Source organism: Conger conger, chromosome 10 (genome assembly GCF_963514075.1).
Source record: "Conger conger chromosome 10, fConCon1.1, whole genome shotgun sequence".
NCBI lineage: Eukaryota > Metazoa > Chordata > Actinopteri > Anguilliformes > Congridae > Conger > Conger conger.
The window spans coordinates 5,413,958-5,434,200 of record NC_083769.1 but is presented as its reverse complement, the minus strand read 5'-3'; the positions used below and the strand labels follow the sequence as shown (position 1 = coordinate 5,434,200).

At 45.0% G+C, this 20,243-nt stretch overlaps 2 protein-coding genes across 3 annotated transcripts in view; both read left to right on the top strand.

The window, feature by feature from the left end:
* tmem9 (transmembrane protein 9) overlaps positions 1–886 on the top strand; it is an 8,702-nt gene extending 7,816 nt beyond the window's left edge. For both annotated transcript variants that reach the window (XM_061257345.1, XM_061257344.1), the window contains exon 6: positions 1–886. This exon is cut by the window's left edge and continues 1,599 nt beyond it. The gene's annotated coding sequence lies outside the window, so the exon portion shown is untranslated.
* A 6,247-nt stretch (positions 887–7,133) lies between these two features.
* The window catches only part of LOC133138363 (dihydropyridine-sensitive L-type skeletal muscle calcium channel subunit alpha-1-like), a 41,141-nt gene continuing 28,031 nt past the window's right edge, over positions 7,134–20,243 (top strand). Inside the window, exons 1-7 of the mRNA XM_061257018.1 lie at positions 7,134–7,516; positions 10,711–10,816; positions 15,815–15,954; positions 16,588–16,724; positions 17,930–18,082; positions 19,446–19,651; positions 20,083–20,186. Of these exons, the coding sequence (XP_061113002.1) occupies positions 7,329–7,516; positions 10,711–10,816; positions 15,815–15,954; positions 16,588–16,724; positions 17,930–18,082; positions 19,446–19,651; positions 20,083–20,186 (1,034 nt within the window). The 5' untranslated portion in view covers positions 7,134–7,328. The remainder of the gene's footprint in view (positions 7,517–10,710; positions 10,817–15,814; positions 15,955–16,587; positions 16,725–17,929; positions 18,083–19,445; positions 19,652–20,082; positions 20,187–20,243) is intronic.

Sequence of the window (20,243 nt, the reverse complement as noted above, 5' to 3'; positions counted from 1 at the left end):
CCGCCCTATCAGAGTTTGTTTTGAAGGAAGTGGTGTCACGGACATCATGTCACCGCATAGCCTGGCTAAAAGTGATCAGTGCTTTCAAATGTAAGCAATGGCACTGCAGCCAGTATAATCTGTAAAATAACTAATATAAAGCAAAAGCTTGCCTGTAAATGTCATAGAATGTGAAGCACTTTTTAAAAACGTCACTGCAGTGACTTTAAGGGTAAAAAGTAAGAAATTATTAAATATTTGCACAGAGCTGGCAACTGTACTATCTTTAATGTCAATGGTAAAATGACGTTAAAATGGTAGATCGCGGTTGTGTGGTTTATGATGCTCCGTTCTGTGCTGAACGCCTGTGGTCTTCGATGGTGACGGCGGAGTCCTGTGCCCAGCTGGCTGCCTTTCGCCGCGAAGTGTCTCCTCGCGCCCGCGCCTCGCGCAGCTGCGATGCCCTCCGTTTCTAATGATAGCTGGGATTCCGAGCGCTCCAAACTCAACCCGTTTATTTTCGTTATGCGACTCCGCGGATTTAATTTATACCTCAAAAGAGAGTCAGATCACTGTTTGAACTTCTTCTTTTTTTTTTTTTAAAGGTTCTGCGATTTATTTATAAGTTGTTTTTTTGAATAATTTATTGAGAATGCTGTTCTTATGTGGGTTCAGCTTTCGCAACCTTTTATTTACAGTACTCGCATGCGTACACATATGTTGATTATTATATTGCATTAAACCTTTGTAGGCTAGTTGGTTTGAATTAAATCATTTTATAATTGTGCATCTGATAAAATGCATCTGGGAGTTTCTGTAAGTTATAAGCACTGTTAAAATGTGTTAAGATTTAAAGATGTGACATTCCTGCTTAGCAAACAATAAACTACTGTCTTTACAGCCAAAACGTTTTAAGTTTTATTTCAAATTGATAAGGGAAAATACCAGGCATGCTCAGGCTTACATCTTCTTGTAGTTCCGTATAGTTCTTTGCGTATTTCATAGCGTATCCTTTTTCAATTGACGAAATAATAGTTTGGACAAATATCTGAGGAAACAAATATTTCAGGTAGAATCACAAGATCGATAGAATCACCAGCTGTCTGAAGAGTTTTAGCTTCTTAACCCCTCAAGAGTGCCAAATTATTTTAGGAACTATTTCAATTAAAAATGTAAGCCTCCTCCAACTACAAAATTGTAACGGATTACAAAGTACTTTTTAAGTTGGCTCAGGTTATTTGGATCCATTCGTTTTCTAGCCTCTGGTGACAAGCTTCCTATGTTGACACAGCAACCATAAATAAGTTACAGTATGTTAACTCATTATGCTGGTCAGCTAACATGACTAATATGTCCAGTAAAATATTTACAGTTTGTGAACTGCATTTTACTGCTCCAAATACAAAAATACAAAAATACACCTGCAAGCAGCAATTATGGGGGTCAAACACTCGGTCATGTATACAAAAAACATACATGCTTTGTCAGCCTAGGAAGTTTCAGGTGTACAAAAAATGATTTTTAGTTAATAAAAATGGTTGAGCTCTTATGGCACTATCCTATGGGTGGATCATGGGAAGGGTGGGGTTATTTGGGATTGTGATCAGGATGGAGCTATTGACAGACACCAATTTTCATCGCTTTGTCAAACCCTTGAGATTTTAGGTGAAATTCCATCCATACATCAATCCATCTGTCCATTTTCTCTACCACTTACTGGTCAGGTTTGCAGGGGAATGGAGCCTATGCCAGGATACATTGTGTGGGGCCAGCCTTCTTGCTGTGAGGCAATACGCAGCAGATGTGCTCAGAAATAAGAGAGATATGACTGAGGGATGTTGCATGTTAGTCATCACCTCATCATCTTAAACTCAATCTCAATGCGAGAGGATTCTCGAGTATACATTCTGTGGTTGTCAAAGTAAGACTTTCATGAGACCAAACGCATTCACAGTTTTTGTGGGTTCAGATATTTTGCGCATTGGTCGTATCATACTTATTTTTAGTCGCCGTTAGCATGGCTTTGGATTCCCTCCACGGGAGTGAGTGTCTCTCAGCAGCTGGTTGGTCGGCTAATTGGTTACTCACACTGCATTTTTAGAGCTGCGCTCATGGCGCTGGGGAGTTCAGGGACTACATCTCCGACTCAGACAGCTTTGAGCAAAGGCTCTAAAAATCTTATACCAAAAAAACACAGGGTTCCCGTTTGAGCTCAGCAGTGCGACCAGTGGAGAGGTGGGGCTGTGGAAAACATCAGCAGGTATAAGGGCGAAAACGGCCCTGTGCCGCTCACAGACCTCCCCTATGTCCCAGAGATCTCTACAGAACCCACTAAAAAGTGCTTACTGAAGGCCTGTGTTTACTGAAGGCCTGTGTTTACTGAACTCCTGTGCTTACTGAAGGCCTGTGTTTACTGATGACCTGTGTTTACTGAAGCTCTGTGCTTACTGAAGGCCTGTGCTTACTGAAGCCCTGTGCTTACTGAAGGCCTGTGTTTACTGATGGCCTGTGTTTACTGAAGGCCTGTGCTTACTGAAGGCCTGTGTTTACTGAAGGCCTGTGTTTACTGAAGGCCTGTGCTTACTGAAGGCCTGTGTTTACTGAAGGCCTGTGTTTACTGAAGGCCTGTGTTTACTGAAGACCTGTGTTTACTGAAGCTCTGTGCTTACTGAAGGCCTGTGCTTACTGAAGCCCTGTGCTTACTGAAGGCCTGTGTTTACTGATGGCCTGTGTTTACTGAAGGCCTGTGCTTACTGAAGGCCTGTGTTTACTGAAGGCCTGTGTTTACTGAAGGCCTGTGCTTACTGAAGCCCTGTGCTTACTGAAGGCCTGTGCTTACTGAAGGCCTGTGTTTACTGAAGGCTTATGCTCGGGACCTCTGTATATTTCAGGGAAGGCACACTATGCAGCCAAGACAAAAACAGACTAATGAAAACAAGCAGAATACAGGTTTCCTCCACTGCAGCAACAAACACCCTCAAACCACAACACTGTTTATCCCTCCATTACATTACATTACATTACATTACATTACATTAATGGCATTTGGCAGACGCTCTTATCCAGAGCAACAGTTGATTAGACTAAGCAGGAGACAATCCTCCCCTGGAGGAATGCAGGGTTAAGGGCCTTGCTCAAGGGCCCAACGGCTGTGCAGATCTTATTTTGGCTTCACCAGGGATCGAACCACCGACCTTGCGTGTCCCAGTCATGTACCTTAACCACTACGCTACAGGCCTCCCTCCCTGTTCTCTGTGAACGTGCTGATGTTGAATTGCGATTGGCTGTGGCAATTGGAACCAATTTTCAACCAATGAGCTTGAATCATTGTCGGTCCGTCAACTGTATATATTGAAACCCAAATTTAAAGACTATAAACACAGGTGAATCAGTGTGTCAGTGAGCATTTTTCGATGATCGGAAGGGATTTATTGATTTTTTTTGAGAAACCTTTTCGGAACTTGGTGTGGGGGCTTCAAAGACGATATTCCGGTCCTGGAACTGGAACAGTTATGTGTCCCAGTTTCTTCCACATTTCATATTGTAATTTGGCCGTGTAACATAACAGTGAGAAAACTATGAGGTCATGGTTCAACTCCAAGACAAGGCATTGCTATGGCATCCTTGAGCAAGTTCTGTAAACAGAACTACTTTCCAGCCGTTTAATTTCCGAAGAATTAAACAAATCATAAAACATCCAAGTCGCTCTGCCAAACACTTAATATTTAAATGTGTTACTTTGTGAGAAGTAGCATAGCACAATGGTCAGTGAACTGAATTAATTAAATTCTTACTGAGCAGTCTGAGTTAGTGCCATCAGACAATGGCAACTGGTGGAGAATGCTGCTACCTGTCTTGTCTTCAACCTAAAGTGACAAGTGCCTTCCCACTTTTGAATCCCTTATCAATCCTTTACTGGCTTCTGTCTTGCCCTGGCATACTAAGCTGTGAATAGTACTGCCCTTCCCAACCTTTAGACAAGGATTACTCTGTCCAGTGCAAGCAGACCCCTGTGTTCAGTGTTCTCTCACCAGCTGGCTGTCTCACTTTCTGAACACCTGGCAGCCGCTCCCTGAAACCATGGCTCTTCGCTGCCCTTGACTCCCAGTATTGACCTTCCTTAATCAGTCAGGAAGGCAATATTCCCTGGTTGTCCAATAGAAACATCTAAAAGCATGACACCTCAGTGATCCTTCTCAATTAAAAATATTAACTCCTTTATTAACTCTCCTTTATCTCATAGGTCATGAATTATGTACCTATATGCATTGAGTTGGATAAAAAGACGAATAATAATAACCTATGCTAAGGCCTTATATTCAGTTCTCAGGTTCACAAAATAAGGATTTTTGCGAACGACCAAAAAAAAGCGCCGTCATCACGATGGAAAACCAAGGTCCACTGGGCTGTAAACCAAGCTCACACGACAGCCACATTGCAAATAAACCCTCAGGCCCGAAAAAAGCTCGGCCTATTATAGAGCCCATCAGTTAGGCTGCTGGTGACAGCAGTGATGACAGCATTGAGCCACAGCTGCCACATTGTCTGTGTCGTGGGAACTGAGGTGCTGAACAGACAGCAGCCTAGAACACGGCTGCACCCTCCTTCGTCCTACCCCACCCTTCCCATGATGCCACACAGCCCGAGGTAGCCTGGGCTAGCCTGTAGGCTTGCGGCTAAGGTACCCTGGACCCCGAAAGGTCGGTGGTTCAAGCCCTGGTGTATCCACAGCTGTTGGGCCCTTAACCCCACATTGCATTTGTTCTTTAGGAACAAATTCCCCAAATGTGCCCTGAATGGCAATAATGTTCTTTGGGTACTAATGGGTTTCTTTTACAAGCATAAAAGCTAAAAATTCATCATTAAACCCATAGCTAGGGGTACACTTTTAAGTACATATAGGGTACCACTCCAGGGACAAGTGTACCTTTTTAGGGATTTTTTCATACCAGTTTTTCCTGAGTGTATAACACCTTTTGATAACTGAGTTAAGGGCCTTCCATCCTCCTCCTTGTATAACTCAGCTTGACTGAGTCCAGTCTGTGTGTGTGTTATTACGGAGCAGGTGTTCTGGGAAAGCCCCTAACCAGATGCTGTCTCATCGACGTTTGTCACCTTCCTGTCAGCTTTGAATAGTCTGGCCATCCTCTGACATCTCTCATTAACCAGGCATTTCTGCCCCCAGAACGGCTGCTCACTGGATGTTTTTTGCTTTTGGCACCATTCTCTGTAAACTCTGGAGACAAAATCCTAGGAGATAGTGAAACCACCCTGTCTGGCACCAACAATCATTCCACGGTTAAAGTCACTTACATCACATTTCTTCCGCATTCTAACATTTGGTCTGAAAACAGCAGAACCTCTTGACCACATATGCATGCATTTAGTTGCAGCCACATGATTGGCTGATAAAATATTTTTAATAACAAACTGGTGTACCGGTCTCCCTGATAAAATTGTCACTGAATGAATATATCATTGTTCATGAGTCAGATAGCCATTCATAAAAAGACAATTTTGTTAAAATAAAAAATAAATACCTATTTAAAAGCGGGGTGGTGTTGTTTTTCTTCTGACTGACTGGTCAAAAATCTCTGTAAGTGTTAAAATTCAGGGTGTTGTGATGGCCACTCCAGTTGGTTTCTCTGGCAACAGAAAGCACCTCACCTCTCTCCTTCTGTCTCCCCCCTGCCCTGTCCCACACAACCGCCTGTTCTACTATAAATACAGCCAAGAGCGAATACCACCGATCGCCCACGGCCCCGCCGGCTCCCCTAATTTGTGTCTAATTTTAAGGGCTCCGTCAAAGACGAAATCCGTCTCATTATCTCTGGCCTGCCCCTGAAAGGGGGGCAGTTCTGCACATCACCGGTGAAGAAGCCCAGTAATGTGGAGCTGTTTGCTGGGAGCTGTGATCACAGAGTGCTCTGCTGCTGTGAAGCATGATTGATCTGCTGTGAGTGACATCTGATCAGAGAGGCCGGTCTGAGATCAGGCCCACGGAGAGGTGACGTTGTGTTGGTGTGATCCGTGCTGTGGTGGTGTAGCCAGGGAGCGTGGGGGTGAGGGGGCATGCCAGAACAGAGGGGGGCCCGATGCGTGTCAGTGGGGAAAGGAGGGGGAGTTTAGAGGGGTTGAGCGGTTATATAAAAACAGTAAACATTGGCCAGTGTCTGCGCAGTGTCACATAAATGCAACGGAACTACCTACTCTGAGTCTCAGTGCTGGTTAGAGAGGCTTGGCTGTGCAGTGGGGCTGTCCTGGGCTAGCTGCGCAGTGGGGCTCTCCTGGGCTAGCTGCGGAGTGCTAGCTGTGCAGTGGGGCTCTCCTGGGCTAGCTGTGGAGTGCTAGCTGCGCAGTGGGGCTCTCCTGGGCTAGCTGCGGAGTGCTAGCTGTGCAGTGGGGCTCTCCTGGGCTAGCTGCGGAGTGCTATCTGCGCAGTGGGGCTCTCCTGGGCTAGCTGCGGAGTGCTAGCTGTGCAGTGGGGCTCTCCTGGGCTAGCTGTGGAGTGCTAGCTGCGCAGTGGGGCTCTCCTGGGCTAGCTGCGGAGTGCTAGCTGTGCAGTGGGGCTCTCCTGGGCTAGCTGCGGAGTGCTATCTGCGCAGTGGGGCTCTCCTGGGCTAGCTGCGGAGTGCTAGCTGCGCAGTGGGGCTCTCCTGGGCTAGCTGCGGAGTGCTAGCTGCGCAGTGGGGCTCTCCTGGGCTAGCTGCGCAGTGGGGCTGCAGGTCACAGGCTTGGTGGGGGGTGACAGCTGCATGCCCTCCCCTCTGTTCCTACTCCTCTTACTGCTGCCTCAGGACCCCTGACCCCCCCCCCCCCCCTCATCCCCCACCCCCTGACCCCCCACCCCCTCATCCCCCCACCCCCTCATCCCCAAGCATGGCCTGCTCCACTGGCTATATTTAACCCCCAACCAGCCAACTGCTGCTTCTGATCACCCTACTCCCATACTGTCTCTGCTGAGTGCTACTTTCTCCCAGAGAGAGAGAGAGAGAGAGAGAGAGAGAGAGAGAGAGAGAGAGAGAGAGAGAGAGGGAGGGACAGGGATAGAGAGAGAGGGAGATAGAGAGAGGGCAATAGAGACAGGGAGAGAGAGGGGGAGAGAGGGAGGGACAGGGAGAGGGAACAGACAGCGAGAGGGAGAGAGAGAGAGAGAGGAAGGGGGCAGCAGTGGAGAGAGAGCATGTATTGAGTTTGTCGGACGTGTCAGAAACAGAGGGAGTGCGAGCAGGGGCGCATACGGACCCCGGTTGGAATACAGCGAGAGGGAGCGGCATTTTGGAGCAGGGGGACAGCGTCTATCCGGGGGAAGGGGGCCGCGTTTCGTGAGGAGAACAGGACAGGCCAAGATGGAGGACCGAGGCGATGCCCCGATGACCTCCTTCATCATGGACGAGGAGGAGCTGAAGAGGAAGCAGAGGGAGAAGCTGAAGAAGATGCAGGCCACCGGGGGCAACCCCCGCCCCGCCCGCTCCCTCTTCTTCCTCACGCTGAAGAACCCCTTCCGCAAGGCCTGCATCAACATCGTGGAGTGGAAGTATCCTTAACGGCTCCAACAAACACACTCACACACACATACCGCTGAACACAAACACACTCACACACACACGTACCGCTGAACACAAACACACTCACACACACACACATACCGCTGAACACAAACACACTCACACACACGCACCGCTGAACACAAACACACTCACACACACACTTACCGCTGAACACAAACACACTCACACACACACACGTACCGCTGAACACAAACACACTCACACACACACGTACCGCTGAACACAAACACACTCACACACACACGTACCGCTGAACACAAACACACTCACACACACACACGTACCGCTGAACACAAACACACAAACACACACGTACCGCTGAACACAAACACACTAACACACACACACGTACCGCTGAACACAAACACACTCACACACGTACCACTGAACACAAACACACTCACACACACACACGTACCTCTGAACACAAACACACTCACACACGGACACACGCAGGAATTCACCACTCAATACATAATCTCGCTGAAATGATATCGACGGCGGTAATGTCTTGAAAGAACGTCTATGCTCTGCAGCATAGCGAGGTACAGTAAACCGCAATTCTTTGCGAAATCAAAACAACACATGACAGGCCGTTTCGATCCTGAAAACACAACTTCTCTGTGGCGTCCACAGAGTCACACACTTCAAATGTATTTTCCTCTGAGGGCCAGTTTTCCAATTTTGTGGATTTTAAGTTTTACACGTCCTGAAGACGAGCTGTCGAATGCCGACTGGAGCATTTCGGTGGAAAGACCATGCAACAGATAGGCCCGTGAATGTATGATTATCGATATTGGGATGCTGGATTTACACATACACGCGGTATACGTGCAGGGTGCCCACGCAGCACGCTGAGTATCGGCTGGAGGAAGCCGAGCCCAGACTCAGCACTATAAATGGCCGGAGGACCACCTGTTCTGCTTCATATTCCAGCCCAGTCATGTTTACAATCTGGAAAAGTTGTGTCAGGGGAAAGGATGGATGTGTTAAGGCTTTTGTTATGCACCACGTTCGCTGATGTCCATTCCAGAGATTTAGCCGCGGACTTTTCGCTGTCTGGCTGCTTATCTGCGGGCTAACGCCGCGCTATTTCAAGCCGCCAGTTAAAAACGATTAATGGAGCCTCTTAATTTAGTGATAAGTGGCTGGCTTGCCTGTGTTACCTTTCAGTTATGGAGCGGTAGGCCCAGAAATATCGCTGCGCAGTAGACAAGCTCTTGAGCGATGTTTTCTCCACCGTCGGTTTCCCCCCTCGTTCTGTATCAGATTTCTCTCCAGGCTTTCTCTCAAAACTGTCTCCTTGTAGAGTGTGCTTGACTCAGAGAAGTGGCAGTTACTGGGATAACGAAGAGTTGGTTTCTTTTATTTATGATGAACTCATCTCTGCCAGTGCATTTTGTATTGTTCAGACATGGATGTCAAATAGGGAAATGATGGTAATGTGTGCCATACATGATCATTTGTGCCTGTGTCCCCAGAAGACAAATGTCCTCTTGCTGCAGTATTTTACACTGTTGTGTGTGTGTGTGTGTGTGTGTGTGTATGTGTGTCTGTGCGTGTGTGAGTGTGTGTGTGTGTGTGTATCACATTATATAAAATACACAATACACATATTAAAACACAGTTCCTTGAAGACAAAAAGAATGCAATTCCTCTGTCACATGTGCTCCATAAACTCAAACATGAGGAATCTAACAGAAATGGATGAAAGGGCTGATTGCTTAAAGGTTTAATTCTGTCAGATAAGTCAAGAAAGTTCCACCGAAGGAATTGGCTCTTAAAGTAATGGGCGCTGTTTGAAGTTTGGGCCTGTTTCTTTTCAATAAGCATTTTAAATACTTTGATTATATTCTGGGGTGCAGCAGCTGTCTGCTCACGTCAGCACCTATAATCAGACACCAAGCTGACCTGGCAGGGGAATTCTGCCGTAACGCCTCCTGGTGGCAGGAATTAGTACAGCAGACAGGGTAACAGATACAGTACGCCAGTGAAAGGCAGATTGACGATCTGTGTTCGGTATGAAGTTACAGGCTACAATCTAAACTCCTCAGTCTCTTTTCATGCTAACACTGAGAGCATTGCTGCAAAAACTCTGGTTTAAAAAGCTAATGCTCTCCTGTCTTGTTCTCAGACAGACTTAACAGACAATGTATACACTCAGTAAGCACTTTATTAGGTATTTATTAGACATATTTTAGACTTATGCTTGACTTCTGCTGCTGTATCCTATCCACTATCCAGAGGTTTGACACATTGTGTGTTCAGACATGCTCTTCCACATACCACTGTTGTAATGTGTGGTTATTTGAGTCAGCTTTGACCAGTCTGGTCATTCTCCTCAGACCTCTCTCATTAACAAGGCTTTTTTGACCACAGAACTGCTGCTCACTGGATTTATTTTCCCCCCGCACCATTCTCTGCAAACTATAGAGACTGTAGATCCCAGGAGATCAGCAGTTTCTGAGAAACTCAAACCACCCTGCCACCAACAATCATTCCATGGTCATATTCACTTAGATCACATTGTTTCCCCATGGTTGATGTGAACATTAACTGAAGTTCCTCACCCGTATCTACATGATTGTATGCATTGCACTGCTGCCACATGATTGGCTGATTAGATAATCACATGAATAAGTAGGTGTACAGGTGTTCCTAATAAAGTGAGTGGATATGCTTTATACACTCAAAAAAGTGTAAAAATCCCAGCTGTAATGTCCAGCTACACCATCTTGAAAATTGAGCTGGTCAAACTGGTTATAAGCTGGTCTAGCTGGGTATGAGCTGGTCAACCAGCTAGTGCTGGTAGCTTGTCTGAGCTGGTAGCCAGTCAACCAGCTACCGGCAGTTTCAACACATAGATTCAGCTGGTCAAACCATGTCAAGCTGGGAACTGGTCTGAACTGGTCAACCAGCTACTGGTTTATCTGGACACTGATCCAACATATCACGTGTCATTTTTATTGAAGATCTTTTATATCATACTGAAATACTTCACCACTGGGTTAACCCCCCTCCATCTTGAAAAAGGTTGTAAACGAGCCTCTGGGGAGTGTGCAGTCTGAAGTGGGCTGTACTGTGCTGAAGTGGGCTGTACTGTGCTGTGTGCAGTTTTCCTGGTTCTGTCCCGAGCCTTTTCCTCAGCGTTCACTTCCAGACCCTTTGAGATCATCATTCTCTTGACCATCTTCGCCAACTGCGTGGCCCTGGCCGTGTTCCTGCCCATGCCAGAGGAAGACACCAACAACACAAACTCCAGCCTGGTGAGTGCCCTCCAGCCTCCATCCACCCCTGACCCCAAGGGCCCAAACACAAGCCCAGGCACGGGACCTCTCAGCAGGGCTTCCTAAAGAGGATCGCCTGGGCTCCATCTCCTGCTCACAGGAGTCATGACCCTGCAAATTGTACAGATACCTGTTATTCAGCACACGATTATCACCGGGCATCGCCGTGGGGTTGCAGCTCCCAGCCAATCTGCGGTTGCGGTGAGGCCAAGAGAAGCGTAGTGAATAGTGCAGTCTTAGATGTGCCACCTCATCTTGCTGAATGAGGGATAGTCCTCCAATGTTCCTGTAATGTTTCTGTAAAGAACCGTGTAAGATGATTGCATTATGATTGCTGATGTTGTGTTGTGATGGTAACACTGTGGTGGTTTATCAAGCACTTGTTGTGGTGGGGGGCCCCTGCTTTGTCGTTAGGGGAGTTTTCAGCCAGTTGAATTAGCCAGACCAGGCTAGTACAAATCAGAGAGTCATAATTAAAGCAATGCAAGCTAGTAAATATTTTTGTTCTATTTTGGTAATAGGATTCATTGTCTACTTTATGTGAATCGCATTGCCTGAATTTTATTCAGAATGGGCAAAATAACATTCCATAACTCCCACTACTGAGTATTTGTATGAATTTGTACACATATGCTCACAGGAGTGGAGATAGATAGCCGAACCAACACACAGTTGGCTTGCACTCTTCACCCTCCCTCTGCCTGGGAGTCTGGCCAATCAGTAGCACTAATTACAAAGAAGAAAAGAAAACCAGGACTGGATTTGGATTCAAGGGCCAGAGTTGATGATCACTGGCCTATTGCAATGTGTGGCCAGTGGCTTTCAGCTTAATAACTCCTGAGGCCCACTCATGTGTACACAGGTGCCTCACTGTAAATTAAAGCTGGGCGTTTGACAGCTGGGAGGCAGGGGAATTCAGAGGCTTCTGTGTGGGCCGCTGCCTGTATCGGTGGGATCTGACCGCCTGTGCCTGATCACATGACCCTTCTGTGCAAACCCATGAGCCCCCTTTCTGATTATGACCTCATTGAACAGTTATGACCTCACCGAGCAGCAGCCTATGGGAGGACAGGAGGGTGCTGTTGCCTGAGGTGCTGAGAGAATGTGGTTAAAGGTCAGCTGTTTCCTAACCTGCCACATGAGACTGCTGCTCTGGACTACTGCTGTACCAGGACTCGCTCACTCCATTATTATTCCATTACCCACTTCAGCAGAGAAATCTGAGCACAACTGAACATCAATTATAAATAATAACTTAGTTCTTATCTAGCTTATGCTTTTTTTAACTTACAGTTGATTAGACTAAGCAGGGGACAATCCCCCCTGCAACAATGCAGGGTTAAGGGCCTTGTTCAAGAGCTCAACAGCTGTGCAGATCTTATCGTAGCTCCACCCACCAACCTTCCAGGTCCCAGGCATGTACCATAGCCATTAAGCTACAGGCTAACCTCTGATTTTTGTTTATTGAGGAATAGATTGAAATTAGGAGCACACTGAATTACTTTATATTTCCTTTAGATTGTTCAATAATCTTTGGGACAGTATATTGTAGTAAAACAGGTATCATTTTTTAATTAATATTTTGACTGATGTAGGTATTTGAGGCACGGCATCGCGTCATGACAGTCAAATGGCTATGGGTAGTTTCATAGTGAGATGGTGATGGGTAGTTTCATAGTGAGATGGTGATGGGTCGTTTCATAGTGAGATGGCTACGGGTCGTTTCATAGTGAGATGGCTACGGGTCGTTTCATAGTGAGATGGCTACGGGTCGTTTCATAGTGAGATGGCTACGGGTCGTTTCATAGTGAGATGGCTACGGGTCGTTTCATAGTGAGATGGCTACGGGTAGTTTCATAGTGAGATGGTGATGGGTCGTTTCATAGTGAGATGGCTACGGGTCGTTTTATGAGGGCAGATGAGGAATGTGCCCGATATTCTAGAGCTGAAAGGACAGCCGGGCGCTAGCGTGCAGACGGGCCCATTCTGTTTCGGGTTTTAATGCGTTATATTTAGAGTACCTCTGAGCCCCCAGCCCTCTCTGTGGGTCTGACGCTGCTGTGGGAATACAGTTACTAATTCATAAACATGAGTACAGACCCAAAATATATATTAACTTCCCTCCATTTAAATATTCATCCAAGCGTATTCTTAGACATGCATATCCACCTACTTGCACAGGTATCTTCTATCTTCTTCTGGATTATTGTCCAAGATTAATCCAAACATTGAAATTGGTGTATAATATATTTAAACATATAAATATATTGATAGATTCTGCATATTTAAATATGTTTTGGAATATTTTCCAAATGTCCATCCAATTTTCAGGTACGGGTGCTTTTCTCACAGTATTATTGTGAAAGATAGGATAGGCTAGACAAGTCATTTACAACTGCCATGGACATTCTACTGTTCCAAATACACTGGGCAAAGCTGATTGGCCATTAACTGGAAAAAGACTCCGTCTTTTACAATACAATATCTTCCCCCATTTAATATGTATAATACTGTAATACTGTAAATTCTTATCAATTAGGCAATACTTGGAATTTTAGCGTAAGCCAAATAGGCTTTCTAAATAAATTGGCACTTCTGATAAAAGAATGCTACAGCCAGTTTTTATTTAGTTAGGTCCTGCTCAACACACTCATCACTCAGACCCTGTAGTAGCACTGATCTCACTGCTTAAGGATGATATCCTTCTCCCTACCCTCTGGGAGTCAGTCTGCCATTCCTGAGTACAACCCCGTAACCAGAGCTGGCCCCCACAGAACCTCCAAATGTGGGCCAAAGTAGGTCAACTACAGCACCAGCCCTTGGCCAGATGCACTCACTGCATTCAAGTGCCAAAACAGCTCACCTGTTCAGCACTTGGATTATATATTTCCCTACAAGATAGATAGATGGATCATTGCATTGATATACATGATTTCTAGACACTCCAAGCGTTTTACAGTGCTGTGGGGGAAACCTGCCTCAACCACCACCAACGTGTAGCATTACCACCTGAGTGATGCACCAGAAAATGCACCACACCGAGGTGGAATGGAAGTGAACATCGTTTTTGGCAATTGAATCTGGGGATGATTAGATGGAAGGTTTAAAAAAATGCTACAAAGTTACAAAGAGGGGTTTTTCCGGAGTGAGAGATTTTAAAGGCAGAAAATATAACCTGATAGCTTCACCGTGTGCCATCGTCATTGTGGTTGTCATCGTGAAGGATGTAGGTGTAGTTATTTTGGCTCGTCCCCAGCGAACAGGTGTACGCAGTGGATTGCTTAACGGTGTTTGGCGCAGGACATCTCCCCGGCGTGTCAGCGTCTGCAGCGATAGCGCAGCCTTGACGGCTTCAGTGTGTACAGACAGCGGCAGCACAGAGGCCATACATGGTGTTGTTTTGATCACAGACTCCGCGTCTGCCAGTGGAACGCATAGCCCACGGACGGCAACACATTAATTAGTTCACTCCGCACATTCATACTTTCGGCCGATAGTACAGAGAGAGAGAGAGAGACACTCACTTCAAAACACGCTGTCCAGTAGGCTATACCCTACTGTTTCACACTGTAACCCCCCTTTAACCAGTAGCTATCCAGCAAAGGGCAAATTAGTACTTACATATGCTGGGTCGGCTACATGATATCAACAAATGGCTTGTGAAGGAATGGTAAAATATCCTGACGTGTTCAAAATGTTGTTGACACACCGATGGTAAGAATGTATTGCTATGACAAGGGATGCGTGTTGCAATGGTTTGCTTTTTTTTTATTTTATAAAATAACGATTGCTTTGGTCCTACTTCGCCTACTTGTTACTGTAGTTTACTCTTGGAAAGTATATTACAATATGCAATGCTAGCTGGCCTGGCAAGTGATGCTTTGCAGCTGACATTTTTTCTTCAGAGGTGTTCAGAAGAATAGTTGCACTCAATACCTCAGATGTAGTGACTGGAGTTCAGGAAGTTACCCTCTTGTCACACTTTCTTAGGCGACCTCTGCAAACAGACGAGTCAGCTTGGCCTGTGTACTTTAGCGTGCTTTTTTTCTATTTTTAAATTGGAAGTGAAACTCGAGAGAAGGTGTCTGTTTGGTTTTTATATCCTATGTGTAAGAAGAGATGGGAAAACTATCAAATGGGGCCCAGCATATATTCAGTGATTTATCCAATCTTTTGCCAATATGATATTTTAAATTGGGTCAAAATGATGGAATATGCACTGGATACTACTGCAAGGATAACATTTATGAATGATGTTAGTACAGACGACTTGATTAGCAGGAACCCCATTGAGTGAGTGCTGCCAGATAAAATTAGTCTAATACGTTTATTGTTAAATGCTTTATTCACGATACAAATACCATTTATGCTAATGTACCATAAAGACATTTCAAATTTCATAGGATTATATGTCTGTAAAATTCATAGTAGAGTATTTACTCAAATGTTACCCCTAAACCATTTTTCATAAAATGTAGTTGTGTTTCTATGTATTACATCTGTGTTGTTCCCACCTAACATGTATGTGGTTAAAAATGTTTGTACAGTTATAATACCACATTGCATATGAAATGTTGAAAATATTGAAACACGTTAAATTTGGAACATAGGCTCCATGCTATTTTCCTGTTTTACCAGAAGTAGGCCAGTGGTCTATGAAGTACTAAACCAGGGGTGCCAATAATTATGAAACCTTGATTTTGGTGGAATCTATTTTTTATTACATGTTGGCATTTTGAGTTTATCACAATAAAATATTGTATATTGTATTTTTTAGGTTTTGTGCATTGTCTGTCAGGGATGCCAGTAATGCAACCCACTGTATTTGTCATCCAAGATACTTGTGTTATGGGAAAAATGTAAATACTTAAGTGTATTTTCTGCTGGGTCTTGGATGATTAAAGAGTAGACTATAGACAGCCTTTTGTACGATATTACCTGAAAAGGTCCCTAATTGTTCCCTCTTATCTTTTACAGGAGGGCCTGGAATACATCTTTCTGATCATTTTCACATTGGAGTGCTTTCTCAAAATAATTTCATATGGGTTTCTGTTCCACGAAGGAGCCTACTTACGAAACTGTTGGAACATACTGGACTTTGTCATCGTGTTCATGGGGTAAGGCAATCGCAGGCGGACTGTGTGGGGGATGGGAGAGCAGTTTGGATAACCTTTACCTGGATTTTACTGTAGTGAGCAGTTTGGATAACCTTTACCTGGATTTTACTGTAGTGAGCAGTTTGGATAACCTTTACCTGGATTTTACTGTAGCAAGCAGGTTGGATAACCTTTACCTGGATTTTACTGCAGTGCGCAGTTTGGATAACCTTTACCTGGATTTTACCGTTGTGAGCAGGTTGGATAGCCTTTACCTGGATGTACTGTGTGTCGTGGAACTTTAATTAGTTCCCTTTCTCTGCATTGTGTATAACAATGAACACAATTAGAATTAATGCTGTTGGTCTCTATTTTATTTACCTATACGGAAGCAAACCACATCTGTAGCACGATGAGGGTAATACTCCCAGATCTGAAAGTCTCACAGACAGATATAGAAGTAAAAGTACAAGGGAAGTGGTATTCTGATCCGGCACCACCTGTAGGACAGGAGGCACACTGCATGACAATGAAAACTTCTTCTACACGTGTTACAATTGAAACAGCCCTAATGTCTGCACAGGTTTTGTAGTGCCTCATGCCTCTGGTGAGGGACAGGTTTATTTATTAGGCCTTCTTTGGCCTTTCTCTCAGGCTTTTCACGCTTGCCCTGGACACCATTAATAAAATATCCGGGGTCCATGTGGAAGAGAAGGGAGGCGGGTTCGACATGAAGGCCCTGAGAGCGTTCAGGGTCCTGAGGCCGCTGCGCCTCGTCTCCGGCGTGCCCAGTGAGTCAGAGTCACCCTCAAACCATCATCCTTTCACCCTCACAACCTCTCATACTCACCCTCACAACCTCTCATACTCACCCTCACAACCTCTCATACTCACCCTCACAACCTCTCATACTCACCCTCACAACCTCTCATACTCACCCTCACAACCTCTCATACTCACCCTCAAACCTTCATCCTTTCACCCTCACAACCTCTCATACTCGCCCTCAAACCTTCATCCTTTCACCCTCACAACCTCTCATACTCACCCTCACAACCTCATACTCACCCTCACAACCTCTCATACTCACCCTCACAACCTCTCATACTCACCCTCACAACCTCTCATACTCACCCTCACAACCTCTCATACTCACCCTCACAACCTCTCATACTCACCCTCACAACCTCTCATACTCACCCTCACAACCTCTCATACTCACCCTCAAACCATCATCCTTTCACCCTCACAACCTCTCATACTCACCCTCACAACCTTCATCCTTTCACCCTCACAACCTCTCATACTCACCCTCAAACCTTCATCCTTTCACCCTCACAACCTTCATCCTTTCACACTCACAACCTCTCATACTCACCCTCAAACCATCATCCTTTCACCCTCACAACCTCTCATACTCACCCTCAAACCATCATTCTTTCACCCTCACAACCTTCATCCTTTCACTGTCACAACCTCTCATACTCACACTCAAACTTTCATCCTTTCACCCTCAAACCTTCATCCTTTCACCCTCACAACCTTCATCCTTTCACCCTCACAACCTTTCATACTCACCCTCAAACCTGCCCACTGACTTCTCACCTCCTCCCTCAAACATCCTTTCACTCATATATTCACCCTCATATAATTTGCCATAATTGTTTACCTGCCTTCATTCACCCATTCACTCTCACGCTGGATGACTGGCTACATAAAATTGCAGTTATGTACAAATTCATTAAGGCACCAAACCCAGCTTGATAAAAGCATAAAAACACAGCCTCTTGTGTTTCTCCCTGTTAAATATTTTGTATGTATGTTAAGTTCTACAAATGTGTTAACATTAGCCATGGTTTGTACATACTAGGAGTGACTTTCACCATTCCATTAAAGAATGACCTCTGGAATGGCTGTTTAAAGAAGAGAACTCCATGGGTCCTGATGAGTGACTCTGTATGGACAGCCTTTAAATCCAGTTGCTGTTCCCCTCCAGGCCTGCAGGTGGTGATGAACTCCATCCTGAGGGCCATGCTGCCACTGCTGCACATTGCCTTGTTGGTGTTCTTCATGGTCACCATCTATGCCATCATGGGCCTAGAACTCTTCAAGTGCAAGATGCATAAGACCTGCTACTACACTGGCACAGGTCAGTGGTTTGAAACTGGCTGAGCTCAAGACAACTAATGTGCAGCTTAAAGGTACAATAGGTAATTTTGGACTTCTAATGGTCAAGAGAGGAATAGCAGCAACAAAGACCTTCAAGCCACAACACTGTTTATCCCTCCCCCTTCTCTGTAAATGCGCTGATGTTGAAACGCCATTGGCTGTAGTAATTAGAATCAATTTTCAACCAATGAGCTTGAATTACTGTACAGTTATTCTGTACAATAATAACTGTCGGGCCGTCAACTGTATATTTTGAAACCCAAATTTAAGGACTGTAGTCCCAGTGTGACTGAGTCAACATTTCAGTGACCCTTTTTCAATGATAGGAAGGGATTTACAATGGTCTTGTAACAATGTTTTAACACAAAAGTCTTACCTATTGTACCTCTAATATTAATATAGTGCATGTACTCTAACAGGTGCAGAGTTTAATATGGCTGCTCTGGATGTCCATCCATGAAAGTGAATATGAATAGTATGACTCTCTCTTCTCCTGGACTTCCTGGCAATATCTGCTTTTAGTTATTCTATTAGCAAGTCTTCTATATGATCTGACATTTTACCCACAGTTTGAGTGCGACTGGATTGGCAAAAGAGGCAGTCTAGACACTTGGATTTGTACATTTGTAAAAGTCTCTGACACATTAATGCAAATCGAGATGTGGAGGAAAAGTCACATTGTGTGTGAAGGAATTTTGTGTGATTAACGTAAGAGTCAATGAATGGATCAGAATTAACAGTAGAATAACAGTACTATAACAGTTGCTATAAATACTGTAATAGAATCCTCCCAGTTAGCTTTCAATGATGTCCAAAATAAAAAAATATGCTGTAAGAAGTGAGAAAGGAAAACAAAAGATTAAACCAGTGTTCATTTATAGCTATTATACCCCTAAGTAATGGCAGTGTGAGATGTGTGTGAGAGAGCTCTTATCCAGCAGAGTTGAGATGGATTAAAGGATCCAGCCTCCAGCAGCTGCTCTGAGTGATATCCACATACATGGGACCATGTGTGATCATACCGTAATGCCACTTTTAGCCCTCTGGTTTTTTGGAATGCCACTTTTAATTGCTGCTGTGGACACTGACTGTCATGTGAGAACTAGTCACACTTTGGTTCCGTTATTGAAGGTTTAAAAAAGGAGGTTGAATAGTTCTTGTCTACATTTATATAGCACCTTTATCCAAAGCGCTGTACAATTTATGCCTCTCATTCAGCTATTCACACACACACTCACACACCATGCCACCAGCTTGTCTTTTTTAACTGGTGAGCATGTGATGGTGTGAAACGGTGCTGCTGTATACAAAATGGACAGTTGATGGACTGCCTGTTTCCCCAGAGATCATCGCGGTCAATGAGAACGAGGAGCCCGCGCCGTGCGCCCAGGCGGGTAACGGACGCCGCTGCACCATAAACGGGACGGACTGCCGGGCGGGCTGGGCGGGACCCAACCACGGCATCACCCACTTCGACAACTTCGGGTTCGCCATGCTCACCGTGTTCCAGTGCATCACCATGGAGAGCTGGACCGACGTGCTCTACTGGGTACTCCTGCCTCGCTTTGCGCTTCACCACAGATGGGCTGAAGGCTCCTAACCTGGGTCCAATACCAATTTTTAAACATTTTCAACCTTCAGACATGATATCAAATAGAACGTGTTAAAATCTGTTGAAAATTCCCAGGGGTATGTTGTCCAGTGTTTGAAGTATTCCAGTTATGATTATGAGGATTTTCACCAAAACGTGCCATTACATAAACAAAAAAATTTGATTACATTTACAATCTGATAAAATCATTATTTTTTCAGAATATTGGAAAATATACATTTATTTTAAAGTTGCCAGTAATCTGAAGGAATTTAGAAGTTCTAAAAGGTGAAACAGTATCTGGAATGGTGCATCTTGCTCCAGTGAGGATGCATTGTGGGTTCACTGATCGTCCTGCACGTCTCTCTCTCTCTCTTTCTCTCTCTCAGGTGAATGATGCCATCGGGAACGAGTGGCCCTGGGTTTACTTTGTGACCCTCATCCTGCTGGGGTCATTCTTCGTGCTCAATTTGGTTCTGGGTGTGCTCAGTGGGTGCGTGTCCCTCGGTCCAAATCACCTGCTTCAGAAGCAGCACTGAGGACTCCCTTC